At 44.2% G+C, this 12,917-nt stretch overlaps 1 protein-coding gene across 2 annotated transcripts in view; it reads left to right on the top strand.

The window, feature by feature from the left end:
- The first annotated feature begins 2,335 nt into the window (after positions 1-2,335).
- LOC135878507 (uncharacterized) overlaps positions 2,336-12,917 on the top strand; it is a 41,601-nt gene continuing 31,019 nt past the window's right edge. The window contains exon 1 of one of the 2 annotated variants that reach the window (XM_065404192.1): positions 2,336-2,468. In XM_065404192.1, coding sequence (XP_065260264.1) covers positions 2,372-2,468 — 97 coding nt within the window. In that variant the 5' untranslated portion in view covers positions 2,336-2,371. The remainder of the gene's footprint in view (positions 2,469-12,917) is intronic. The other variant, XM_065404193.1, reaches the window with a different exon arrangement.

Consider the following 12,917-nt stretch of genomic DNA (forward strand, 5'->3'; position numbering starts at 1 on the left):
TTGCCATTCCTGATATCTGACTTGTGTCTATTTATCCTCTTGCGTAGTGACTGTCCAGTTTGGCCAATGTACATAGCAGAGGGGCATTGCTGGCACATGATGGCATATATAACATTGGTGGACGTGCAGGTGAATGAGCCGGTGATGTTGTAGCTGATCTGGTTAGGTCCTGTGATGGTGTTGCTGGTGTAGATATGTGGGCAGAGTTGGCATCGAGGCTTGTTGCATGGGTTGGTTCCTGAGTTAGAGTCGTTATGGTGCGGTGCATGGTTGCTGGTGAGAATATGCTTAAGGTTGGCGGGTTGTCTGTGGGCGAGGACTGGCCTGCCTCCCAAGGTAGGTGAAAGTGAGGGATCATTGTCCAGGATGGGTTGTAGATCACTGATGATGCGTTGGAGAGGTTTAAGCTGAGGACTGTAGGTGATGGCCAGTGGAGTTCTGTTGGTTTCTTTTTTGGGCCTGTCTTGTAGCAGGAGGCTTCTGGGTACACGTCTGGCTCTGTTGATTTGTTTCTTTATTTCCTTGTGTGGGTATCGTAGTTTTGAGAATGCTTGCTGAAGATCTTGTAGGTGTTGGTCTCTGTTTGAGGGGTTGGAGCAGATGCGGTTGTACCTCAGTGCTTGGCTGTAGATGATGGATCGTGTGGTGTGTCCGGGGTGGAAGCTGGAGGCATGAAGGTAGGTGTAGCGGTCGGTGGGTTTTCGTTATAGGGTGGTGTTAACATGGCCATCGCTTATTTGTACCGTGGTGTCTAGGAAGTGGACCTCCCGTGTAGATTGGTCCAGGCTGAGGTTGATGGTGGGGTGGAAGCTGTTGAAATCATGGTGGAATTCTTCCAGGGTCTCCTTCCCATGGGTCCAGATGATGATGTCATCAATGTAGCGTAGGTAGAGAAGGGGCGTGAGTGGACGAGAGCTGAGGAAGCGTTGTTCCAGGTCAGCCATAAAAATTCTGAAAATGTTTATCTTTAAAAGAGAGTTCCATCTCCATTCTTTACAATTCAGATTTGCCTTGAGAGGGGAAAATTGGAGTATCACTGGTGTAGGAGCAGAGATCATCATAGACTTGATTTCATTATTAAGCATGGAGTCCACCAGATTCATATACACCAGGAAGAAATCTATTTGTGACTATGTAGAATATGGGGGAAGGGGGAGAAGTAAACTCCTTTATGGTAGGATTCTGCAACAGACGTATCTTTTACAATGTTTCTATCATGTGAGTAAGTATGTTGGTGCCAGACTGACCTGTCTGAAGAAGGGTTTAACGATGCATTAAAATCTTCTGCTATGATGATTGATACTAGTGGGATATTAATTAATTTGAAAAAAAAAACTTGGATCTTTGTATGCATATATATTAATTACAATAGAAACGGAGTTAAAGATCTTAGCCTTAACCAGCAAAAATCTACCTTCCTCATCAACATCTAGAATTTGTAAATTGAGTCTTTTGTAAAATGATGTCCAGTGGTTCTCAAAGTTTTGTACTGGTGACCCCTTTCACATAGCAAGCCCCTAAGTACAACCCCCCCTTACATATTAAAAAGTGTTTTTAATTTATAACACCATTATAAATGCTGGATGCAAAGTGGGGTTTGGGGTGAAGGCTGACAGCTCATGACCCTCCCATGTTATAACCTCGTGAGCCCCTGAGGGGTCCTGACTCCCAGTTTGAGACCCTCTGTCCTATACCCTGTTAAATACCCTTTTCCCCCCCATGTACTCCCTCAGAGATATCCCTGTCCCTAAGTTATTAAGATGGGTTTCCTGTAGAAAGATGATCTCTACTTCCACATGAGCGAGCATTCTTCTCTTTATGGCGATTCATCCCTCAAGGGCCTGTTTGAAACTCCAAAGCAGCATACTACAAAGCCTACCAGCGGGAGGAGTAGCCCACCTTAAGAGGCAGGACTCTATACTCCCTCCCACCCCAGGAGTAGGGAGGGGGGTGTGGGGATTCTTTGTGCACCTGCGCACTGAGAGGCAGAGCAGCCATATGACTCCTCCCTGGAAAGGGCAAGGAATGTGCGCGTGTGGGGTGGACACGCAGGCTATTAGCTGCACATGCGCAGGGAGAAGCGTTTTCAAGGGCTAGGACGCGGTGGGGGAAACGCCCCCATCCCGACAGGCGTACAGAAAAGAGGCGAGAGCCAAGAAAAAGGGAGGAGCCTTCCTCCACACATGCGCATTGCACACTGAGAGGCCCCTTCAGTACTGTTTCCATCCTGAGACGGGCGGCCCTCTCCCTACACATGCGCATTAGGAAACACGTGTAGCGCTGGGAGGCAGGGCTCGCGGCCCTCCGTGCACATGCGCAGTACATACGCGTCGAGCTCGGCTCTAGGCTAGGGCGGCTGGTCAGGCAAGCGATGGATTTTGTCGGGGCGCGGAGCGCGGTGCTGGCAGTGCTGAGGGGCGTGAGCGCAGGCGACCGGTCCCGCCTGCTGCACTGGATGCGAACGACCAGTAAGCGATGTATTCGCCGACCGCGGCACCTGTCCGTCCTCAGCGAGCTTCAGGCACCGCGCGGGGGCTGGGCTTTGCCCGGGAGCTTGAGGCGCTGCACGCGCGGCGCCCGTTGGGCCTGGGGATTTGGCAGCGCGCGGCTCCTCCCCTGGGTCGGCTCAGTGCGGCGCTCGGAAGGTGTCGCCCCTGAGTAATGTGTGCCCCTCACTTTTAAGTATCGACTGAAGTAGGGCTTACTCCGGTGTTGGCCGCCTCTAGCGTTCAACTACCGCACCTTACCCTCCCTCCCCAAATCGTCAGATTGGCTTAAAAATTGAGACTTAAAAACAAAAAAAACCCGTAGGGATCTTATTTGCTGTGGGGTTTCTGAGCCTTTAGGGTGCACTAGGGTCACGTGTTCAAGCTTTTCTCTGCAGTTGCGAGGCTAAACGCTTCCTTTGTAAAGCAAGTTTTTCTTGGTTGGCTAGGGTTATCCACAGCGGGGATGGGGTTGACTTGATGACTTCTCAAGGTCCTTTCTAGCCCTACCTTTCTACGAGTCTTGTGAAAGCTAAAATCACCACGCAATCTCTTGATTCCAGCAGCTGGGGCGCTAAGAAAATACCCTGTTATCACAATAATTCGTAACATTGAATTTGCATTGGTGTCATTTACAAATGTTAGGTTTTGTCTAACGGCAGGAGATGCACTTGTTCAATTTAAATTGGGTTAAAATCCAGGTTAGTGTAAGGGCGGTGCAGATGCTTTTATTTCAATTTAAACTGCAGACATGCAAGCAAAGCTGATGATAATAGTGAAACTGATTTAAATTGCTTTGTGTAAAGAGAAATGGAAAATCTAATGAAAAAAGTAAATTGGATTTTGGAAATTATTACACTTTTAATAATCAAAGGGATGTAGTTTCCTAAGAAAAGAAACATTTATTTATAAGTACAATGGGATCCTGTGCCGTGATTGAGGTTCGTAGGCATTACAAGAATACAAATAACTGTTTCTGACGTTGATAGCATTCCTGTAAAATGCTTCATAGAGAAAAATATCTTGATAGGTAAGGAAGGACAAGAACTACACCAATACATTAATGTTGGATAATCCTCAAACTGCATGTTGGTTTTTATCTCCTCTCCCATTCATGCATGTGCTCATATTTACACTGCCATTACATGAGTCCCATCTTTTCTATAGTCTTGATTTGGCAGTTTTTACTCTCAATCTGTAGCACTAAATGTAAGAAAAGACTGTTGTTGAGTGATGGCACTTTTCTATGTCTGTCTCAGTCTCATTACCATAGTATCTGAGTGCATCAGTCTTCAACGTATTTATCCCCACAAGAGCCTTATGAAATAAGAAAGTACTTTTATCCATATTTTTCGGAGCGGGAAGGAAACTGAAGCACGGAGATTAAGTGATTTGCCCAGTGTTACACAGGAAGGCTTATACAGAGCAGGATATGCTGAGTCCCAAGATAGCACCCTTATTGGACCAGCTGGTTTTGAGTAGTGTATCTGCCATTTCTAAAAAGACTTAAAAAAAATTAGCCGTATATGTTTAGTTTCTTATGAATTGTTTACAACAATCTTTGAGAAGGTTGAAAATGTAGAGTATGCATTTAGGTAATGCGCTGAAGCCATAGCCTCATAGTACTGTGCTGAATAAAGTGCAGCCCCAGCCTCAGCTCCTGTCCGCGTCTCCTCTCCCACCCCCTGGAGCCGCAGCCCTGCTCCTGGCCCCAGCTCGGGGGGGGGGGGGGGGGAGGAGGCGCAGGAGGATGGGGTAAAGCCAGGGGTGTACAACCCTCAAAAGTTTGGGGACCACTGCATTAGGCAGATTATTGGATAATTTGCCCCCACATTACAGATTAGGAGGAGACCAAACCAGTTAAAGATTGCATTAAAATTTGAAGCATAAGGTTTATTGTTTATTCCAAAAATCATTAGCAGTAACTTCATTATTTTGGGTTCTTTTTATCCATATAGATGTCCAATCCTGTTTTGCATCTTAAGTTTTTGGCCTCAACACACTGAGCAAGTAGGCTTCACAGTTTAAGGATGCATTTTGTGATTAATAACTGAACACTTGCTCTTACTTTGTTTTCCTGTCACTTAGCTGGTTTCTGTTTCATGACAATACTTTGCTTCTCACCTCATGATTACTTATTTTCTTTTCTTTAGTTTTTTTTGTGTGTGTGAGGGACCTATGAAAAACCTTTTTGAAATCTAAATGAAGAATGTCCTCCCATTCTTCTTTATCTACAACTCTTACACCTTCATAAAATTCGAATAGGTTAGTGAGACGTGATTTTTCCTTTGCACAGACCTTGCTGATTAAACTCTCATTGTCTTCCAGATGTTTTATTATTCTAATTTTGAAACGATAGTTAAATCAGTTTACCAGGTACAGGAACTCCTCACTTAGCGTTGTACTTATGTTCCTGAAAAATGCGACTTTAAGCGAAACGATGTTAAGCGAATCCAATTTCCCCATAAGAATTAATGTAAATTAGGGGGTTAGTTCCAGGGAAATTTTTTTCACCAGACAAAATTTGTGTGTGTATATGTATGTGTGTGTGTGTGTGTATATGTGTGTGTGTGTGTGTGTGTGTATATATATATAAACTGATTTAACTATCGTTTCAAAATTAGAATAATAAAACATCTGGAAGACAATGAGAGTTTAATCAGCAAGGTCTGTGCAAAGGAAAAATCACGTCTCACTAACCTATTCGAATTTTATGAAGGTGTAAGAGTTGTAGATAAAGAAGAATGGGAGGACATTCTTCATTTAGATTTCAAAAAGGTTTTTCATAGGTCCCTCACACACACAAAAAAAAACTAAAGAAAAGAAAATAAGTAATCATGAGGTGAGAAGCAAAGTATTGTCATGAAACAGAAACCAGCTGACAGGAAAACAAAGTAAGAGCAAGTGTTCAGTTATTAATCACAAAATGCATCCTTAAACTGTATATATATATACACACACACACACATGCAGTACAGTATAAGTTTTAAACAAACAATTTAATACTGGTACACAGTGATGATGATTGTGAAGCTTGGTTGAGGTGGAGGAGTCAGAGGGTGGGATATTTCCCAGGGAATGCCTTACTGCTAAATGAACTAGCAATTGACTGAGCCCTCAAGGGTTAACTCTCACAACACTCTACAAGGCAGCAGGAAAGGAGGGAGGGCAGACAGAGACACACCCTGTGTGTGAGAGAAAAAATGCGCATTTCCCCTTTAAGTAGCTGACCCCAGGCTTAAGTACACTGCCTTGTTAATTAAATCAGCTTGCTGAGACCTGAGATGGCAGCTGCTGCCTAGAAGCTCCCTCCCTCCATCGTGTGTCCCCCCTGCTCTATGGAAGATGCTCCAAGCGGGGTGCAGGAGCAGAGGGGAGGGGAAGACCCCCTGACAGCCCCCCCTTCCCCCCCTCCCCCAGTACAGCAAGCAGGAGTCTCTGGGAGCAGCTCCAAGGCAGAGGGCAGGAGCAGCACATGGCAGTGGGAGGAGGGACAGCTGCTGCACGGGGAACTTAGGGGAGTGGGGAGCTGATAGGGGGCTTGCTGGTCCACCCTGGTTCCAACCACCCACCAGCTAGCTGCAACGGGCTGCTCTAGCTGCAAGCAGTGGACAAAACAGGCGGTTGCCAAACGACTTAGAAGGGAGCATTTCACAACTTTAAGCGAGCATGTTCCCTAATAGATCAGCAACGAAACAAGGTTAACCGGGATGACTTTAAGTGAGGAGTTCCTGTATAGATGCAAAGCTTACTGGTCTGTAGTACCTTGGATCACCTCTAGAGCCTTTTTAAAATGTACACATGTTTAGTACTCTTAATGAGAGACAGCATATTTTTGCTAATGATTTCTGCACTTGAGATAATGAGAATCAGTCAAGTAGTTCAGGCCCCAAATTTTGAACTACTTTATAACTGGTGCTGTCTGGTAGGCTGTGCTCTCATAGTTTAATGTACTCTGTTGCTGTTGTTTTTAAAAAGCCCCAGTAATTGAAGAAAGTCCACAGGAGTTGGACAAAAATGAGTAGAGGTCTAAAAAACATGACCTATTAGGAAAGATTGAAAAAATTGGGTTTGTTTAGTCTGGAGAAGAAGACTGTGAGGGGGTCATGGTAACAGTCTACAAGTACATAAAAGGTTGTTGTAAAGAGGGACGGGATAAATTGTTCTCCTTAACCACTGAGGACAGGACAAGTAGTAATAGGCTTAAATTGCAACAAGGGAGATTTAGACAGTAGGAAAAACTTCCTAACTCTAAGGGTAGTTAAGCACTGGAACAAATTACCTAGGGAGGTTGTGGAATCTCCATGATTGGCAGTTTTGAAGAACAGGTTAGACAAGCACCTGTCAGGGATGGTCTAAACACTACTTAGTCCTGCCTCAGTGCAGGGGACTGGACTAGATGACGGATCAAAGTCCTTTCCAGTTGTATGTGTCTATGATTTGTGGAGCAAGCCAAAACTAACATAGCAACAGTTTTGTAATTGCAATTCAATTTTTTGAGTTAGCTCTCAGCCCCAACACTCCCCAAGGGCTGGCTTCTAACCCCTTCTGAGCCAGAGGGTGGTGACCGCCCCACTACACTGCCCCTCCCACCTATCCCCTATTCCCTCCAAAGCCACCACCTCACCTTACATGTGTGTCTTCTCCAAGGTCCAGGCACCTAATTGGAACCATGCCTGCGTGGCTCCACTAATTAGGTGGGTGGCCCTTCATTCTCTTGTGTGTGTCGCCACTCAGGCACGCACCTTAGAGGGAACTATCTGCGGACCACCTGAATGGAGCTCACGGACCTCTGGTGGTCCACGGACCACAGTTTGAGAACCTCTGGTCTAGAACTTCCAGAGAGCCACAAGAAAATACAGTAACTTTAAATGCACAGAAGAGGGTCGTGGAGAGGTGCAGAGCCTACAGAACATGGCCTCCTATCACTGTAAGCAGAGGTTAACACTCTTTCCAGATTCCTTGACATCAGCAGTGTTGCTGGCGTTTAATCAAGGAAGTAAACAAAAGTCTCAATATTCACTCATCTTTAATCTGAGTGTATGAGGTACATTCTTTTTAGTTAGGAGGAACATACAAAAGTTTTAGGCATAAATTTTTGAATTTCTTATCATTACCCATCTAATGGTGATAGTCACTCTTATTAGATTGGTAATCCGAAGAAACACTCATACAACTCTCACCCTACAAATAACTTCACTTTTTCCCCCTCTAGCACGATTTGGGATTATTTTGGATGGCCATAGCCTTTAGTATATATCTGCCATTTCCTTCGCTCGCACCAAGTCAAGGGGCAGTGAGCAAATGGAGGAAGGAAAGAACTCTCTCTTCTACTGGCTTATTCACCTAAAGAATTGAGTAGAGATTAAGTTGAGGCACTTGCTCAGCAGGGCTGTTCTCCTGAGCCCCCTCCTGCAGGTGTTGTCCAAAATACTGGGAGAGAGTCTGAACTAGTGGAGGAAGATGGGGCTTAAAATCACTATACTCTGCCCCTGGAACTAGGGCCTCCGCTCAGCATTCTTGGTGACTCCTCACCTCATGGAGCTGCGCTGAGCAACAATTGTGGCAGTGGTGAGGGAAGGCAGATCCTACTACGTTCTTCTCCCGAAATTCCTCTGTCCTAGATGCTTATATCACATCCATTACTGTAATATCTGAGCACTCCCATAACCACTAAGATTGGGACCAGACAAAGTATTGCAGGGAGTCAGTACTGAGATGCATGGTTAACACCAACTACATCTCTAGAATTGGGGTTGTCCCACTCAAGGAGAAGCCAGTATCATGGGAGATGCTGAAAAGTTGTCCAGTCTCCACAATTATCCAGTGAATTTAAAGCCCAGTATTTCTAGGAATGCAGAAGAGGGAGCAGAGGAATGATGTTGGGCAAAAAAAAAAAAGAACCAAATAATAGTGGAAAACCAATTTGAATGTATATGGTGAAAGAGAGATCATTGCAACCAAGGGGGAGTAAAATAAACAGGGAAAATGACATCTTCTGAGACACCAGTTTATCGCTTTCTTTTCTGTACTACTACTACAGTCCTATTTCTGTTCCCATCAAGATGTTGCATTGCAACAATTATACTTCCAGCTAAAGAGGGCTGGGCATGGTTCCAACATCATCAGCAGAGCAATTTAAGGCTCATATCCTCATCACCACCCCAGGGCTGAGTGTGTTTGCAGCTCATGGCAGCTTGAGATAAAGACCTGAGCAGGTGGATCCTCCTGCAGTAGCATGTTGCATCACTGCTAAGACAGCTTGATGTTTTTTTTTACTTTTTTATGAAAATGATAAATATGTAAAATGTTATCTGGCACATCAGTTAAAAGTAATTTAAGATCTTTATAGCATAGCAAAAAGCTAGTAACTTTTATCTTGTCTAGAATAAAGGCCATATCTGAACAACTAAGAACTCAAATAGAAAACTTTAAACAGTTCCTTGGTTTAACAGTTTCCATGAGTAATCTTCCTTAGTAATTATGGTAACATAAATCAGCATCTTGAACCTATTTTTCTCCTCTGCCCATATACAGAATAAAATAAGTGATACTTTTTTCAGTTCTTACAAATTACAGAAGTTCCAACTCTTTTCACATGATGATAGAAATAGTCTACTGTCTTCAGGCAGCTGCTTAGCAACACTGCTTTCACTCTTTCGCAACCAGCTTCCTCATCCCACGCACTATAGTGTAATGTACGTCATTTTCTGGTGACTTACATTACAGCTTTTCCTTTGAATTACAGTCAGTTTTAGATCTTGAAGAAATGAAACACTAACTATCAGAAATAGCAACAAGAAGCGTTGGTACTTTTTTTTTTTTTTAAATACTGGGAAAGCCAAGTCCCAGAAATTTTGCCTAAGGAAACTTGGACAAACTTGGACAAAACCAAGAGTTCAGTGTGTATGTGTGTAAGCTGAAAGAGGCTACTTGTAATATGCCCAGGTTGTGTTAAAAGAGGGAGACATTCTGGTTTACTAGGGGCTCATATTATCACTGCCAGCTCTGTCAACCTGATGCATCTTTTACTGCACAGAACTGGAGCATGAGCAGTAAATGAATTTGCATTGCTGATGTAGTATAGTGTGAGAACCCCAGCACTGCTAGTAGCAGATCTGGTGCTGGAACTCTAAATGTGTGGTGTAAACTGTAGAAGAGCATTAACCCTGGACCTGAACATGCGCCTGGATTTATTTCCTCAAGACATTAGTGATGGCGCCCCCTGCAGTTAGAGGTTTGAGAGCATTGTGTAAACTGACCCTTCAGACTTCACTATTATAAAAGTGTCCTGGGTTATATTAATGTTTATACAGAGAAGGTGTGGCCTCAGGTTGAAAGCCTCATGCTTTTAAAAAACCTCTCTCATACAGTAAACTCTGGGGTACTTCAGTTAACCTCAGGAGGAGGGAAGAATGAGTTGACACTATCAGGATTGACTCTCTGACTTCAGGAAGTCCACTTTTCAAATCTGAAACTAGAGTCATAAAGTCACCTTTCTTGGCAACTAAAAACCTTTTTTGTTGTATTTTGAGCTTTTAAAACAGATTTAGCAAGCTTATTTGTGGATTCTTACCAATCAATCATACACTGATAAGTAGTGCCCTACCAAATTCACAACCATGAAAAACACGTTACAGACTGTGAAATCTAGTCTCCCACTGTGAAATCTGTTGGTTTTTTTGTGTGGGGTTTTACCATATATTATACAGATTTCATGGGGGAACCAGCGTTCCTCAAATTGGGGGTCCTGACCCAAAGGGAAGTTGCAGGGCGGCCTTTCTTCTGCGCTGCCTTCAGAGTTGGGCGGCTGGAGAGCGGCGATTGTTGGCCAGGTGCCCAGTTCTGAAGGCAGCACCCCACCAGCGGTAGCGTAGAAGCAAGGGTGGCAATACCATACCATTCCGACCTTACTTCTGTTGTTTGTCAGCCGCCTGCTTTGTCCACCACTTGCAGAAAGAGCAACCAGTTGCAGCTGGCTGGTGGGGGTTGGAACCAGGGTGGACCGGCAGCCCCCCATCAGCTCCCCACTCCCCTAAGTTCCCTGTGTGGCAGCCGCTCAGCAGGCTATCAATTGCCATGTGCTGCTCCTGCCCTGTGCCTTGGAACTCCTCTTGGGAGCCTCCTGTTTGCTGTGCAAGGGGGGGAAGCGGGGTGCTAATGTCACAGTGTCCCCCTCTCCCCTGCTCCTTCCCCCTGCTTACCCCATCTCCATCGAGCAGGGTAGGACACGACAGGGCTCAGGATGGAGGGAGCTTGCTAGCAGCAGCTGCTGTCTCAACTTGTTGATCTACTTAAAAAGGCGATGTACTTAGAGTGGGGTGAACGTACTTAAAGGGGCAATGCACATCTCTCTCTCTCTCTCTCTCTCTCTCTCTCGCTCTCTCTCCCCCAGGGTGTGTGTCTCTGTCTTTGTATGCCATGCTGTCTCCCCTCCCTCCATTTGTGCTGCCTTGTAGAGTGTGAGGCTACATTAACAAGGTGTTAACCCTTGAGGGCTCAGCTGAGTGCTAGTTCATCATTCAGCACTAAGGCATTCCCTGGGAAATATTCCACCCTCTGACTCCACCACCTCAGCCAAACTTCACAATCATCATTGCTGTGTACAGTATTACATTGTTTAAAATGTATACTCGTGTGTGTGTGTGTGTGTGTGTGTGTGTATCCAATTGATTTAAATCACTAGTCAGGAAGACTGTATTTAATCATGGATTTCTACATAAAAGTGCATTCTTGTTGGTTGTTATAACCTTAATACATATTCTTCACAATTCAGATAGATGAGACCCAAACTGGGTCTCTCTTACGGCCTGCTGCAATTATAGGTTTTCCCTTCTAGTGAGAGAATGGTATGGTAGATCTCAAATCAATGAAGGCTACACTCAGACCTCAAGACTTCTGCAATATGCTGCTCAAACAGTTTCACTTTTGTTTCTGCTGCCTGTCCCCCCTTCTCACATTTATCTCCAGACTTCTTCTCCTTGTCCAGATCTATTCCGCCCCCAACACTCTTCTATTCATTGAACTTTTTGAAACTTTGCACTTTTAGAGAGAGGTAAGGGATTGACTCTGTACACAAATTTGCAGAGGGACAATAGGGTTGAGGTCTGTTATTTCTCACCTCTATATATTATTTATTTAAAAACATTTTTGCTGTTAACAAGCATGTTATCTCTGGAGACACAAATCCACAGTTTGAGAACTGCAAAACTAAGCATCTCTGATGGTCTCTTCTAGACTTAGCACTGAGTCCCATTGGGTAGATAGAAAGATTAACCCCGGGGTGGCCAACCTGAGCCTGAGAAGGAGCCAGAATTTACCAATGAACATTGCCAAAGAGCCACAGTAATATGTCAGCAGCCCCACATCTGCTAACCCCCTCCAACCCCCAGCGCCTCCCGCCCACCGGCAGCCCTGCCAATCAGCACCTCCCCCTCTCTTCCCCACGCCTCCCGCCCGCAGCAATTAGCTATTTTGCAGTAAGCAGGAGGCTCTGGTGGGGAGAGGGGAGAAGCGAGGGCATGGCAGGCTTAGGGGGGATGGGTGGAGTGGTGGCAGGACCTGGGGCAGCCAGGAGTCAGCGCCTATGCAAGGAGCCGCATATTAACCTCTGAAGAGTCGCATGCGGCTCCAGGAGCCATGGGTTGGCCACCCCTGGATTAACCTAAGTAATCTATACTGAAGCCCCTGGAACCCCATAAAATTGGGTTCCTAATCCATGAACTATTGGAACTCATTTAGAAAACTTTTCTTAAACATTACATGAATATATTGTCTCCTACTATAGAATTCAAATTTATAATCCCTATTCCATGATGAGATATCTTTGAGATACATTATATCTTAATTAAAGCTATTTTTAGATGCTTTTTTCCTCAAAAAGCATTTTATCAAAAAAATCCAATTTAAATTAAAAAAATCTGATTTTTTTTTTTTCAATTTTAAAAAAAAAATCATTGCTTTTTATCCACCCTGAACAATACACCAAAAGAGCTAAAGTGCTAATTAAATAAACCTGACTTCTATTGGAAAAAAGTACCAGGAAGCTGATGATAATCTTAATGGAGACATTTGCAGGGGAAGATGGTATTAGGCATGACCAGATTATTCATGCTGAGGTCATATCTAAAATCTTATTGGTAACATGGGGGAAATTAATTTTTGTGAGAGATGCGGCCTTATCTTCAACTTGTACATTCAGTATCACCAAATCATATTCAAAGTTTAAATTAGCTTTGCATTATTAAGCAACACAAATGTTAGTCTTTGCAAAGCATATTTGCTTTTTCCTCTGTGATCTTGAATTTATGTAGAAAAAACCCAGTTGTCTTTGCTCTTAGATTGCCTCTTTATTAAATCCTCTCCTTTCAGTGTGCTATGCAACCTCCTGTTGTGATTTAGAGGCTACATAATGTTTTCCAAAGGAGGCTG

The sequence above is a fragment of the Emys orbicularis genome, chromosome 4 (assembly GCF_028017835.1).
Source record: "Emys orbicularis isolate rEmyOrb1 chromosome 4, rEmyOrb1.hap1, whole genome shotgun sequence".
Classification (NCBI taxonomy): Eukaryota; Metazoa; Chordata; order Testudines; family Emydidae; genus Emys; species Emys orbicularis.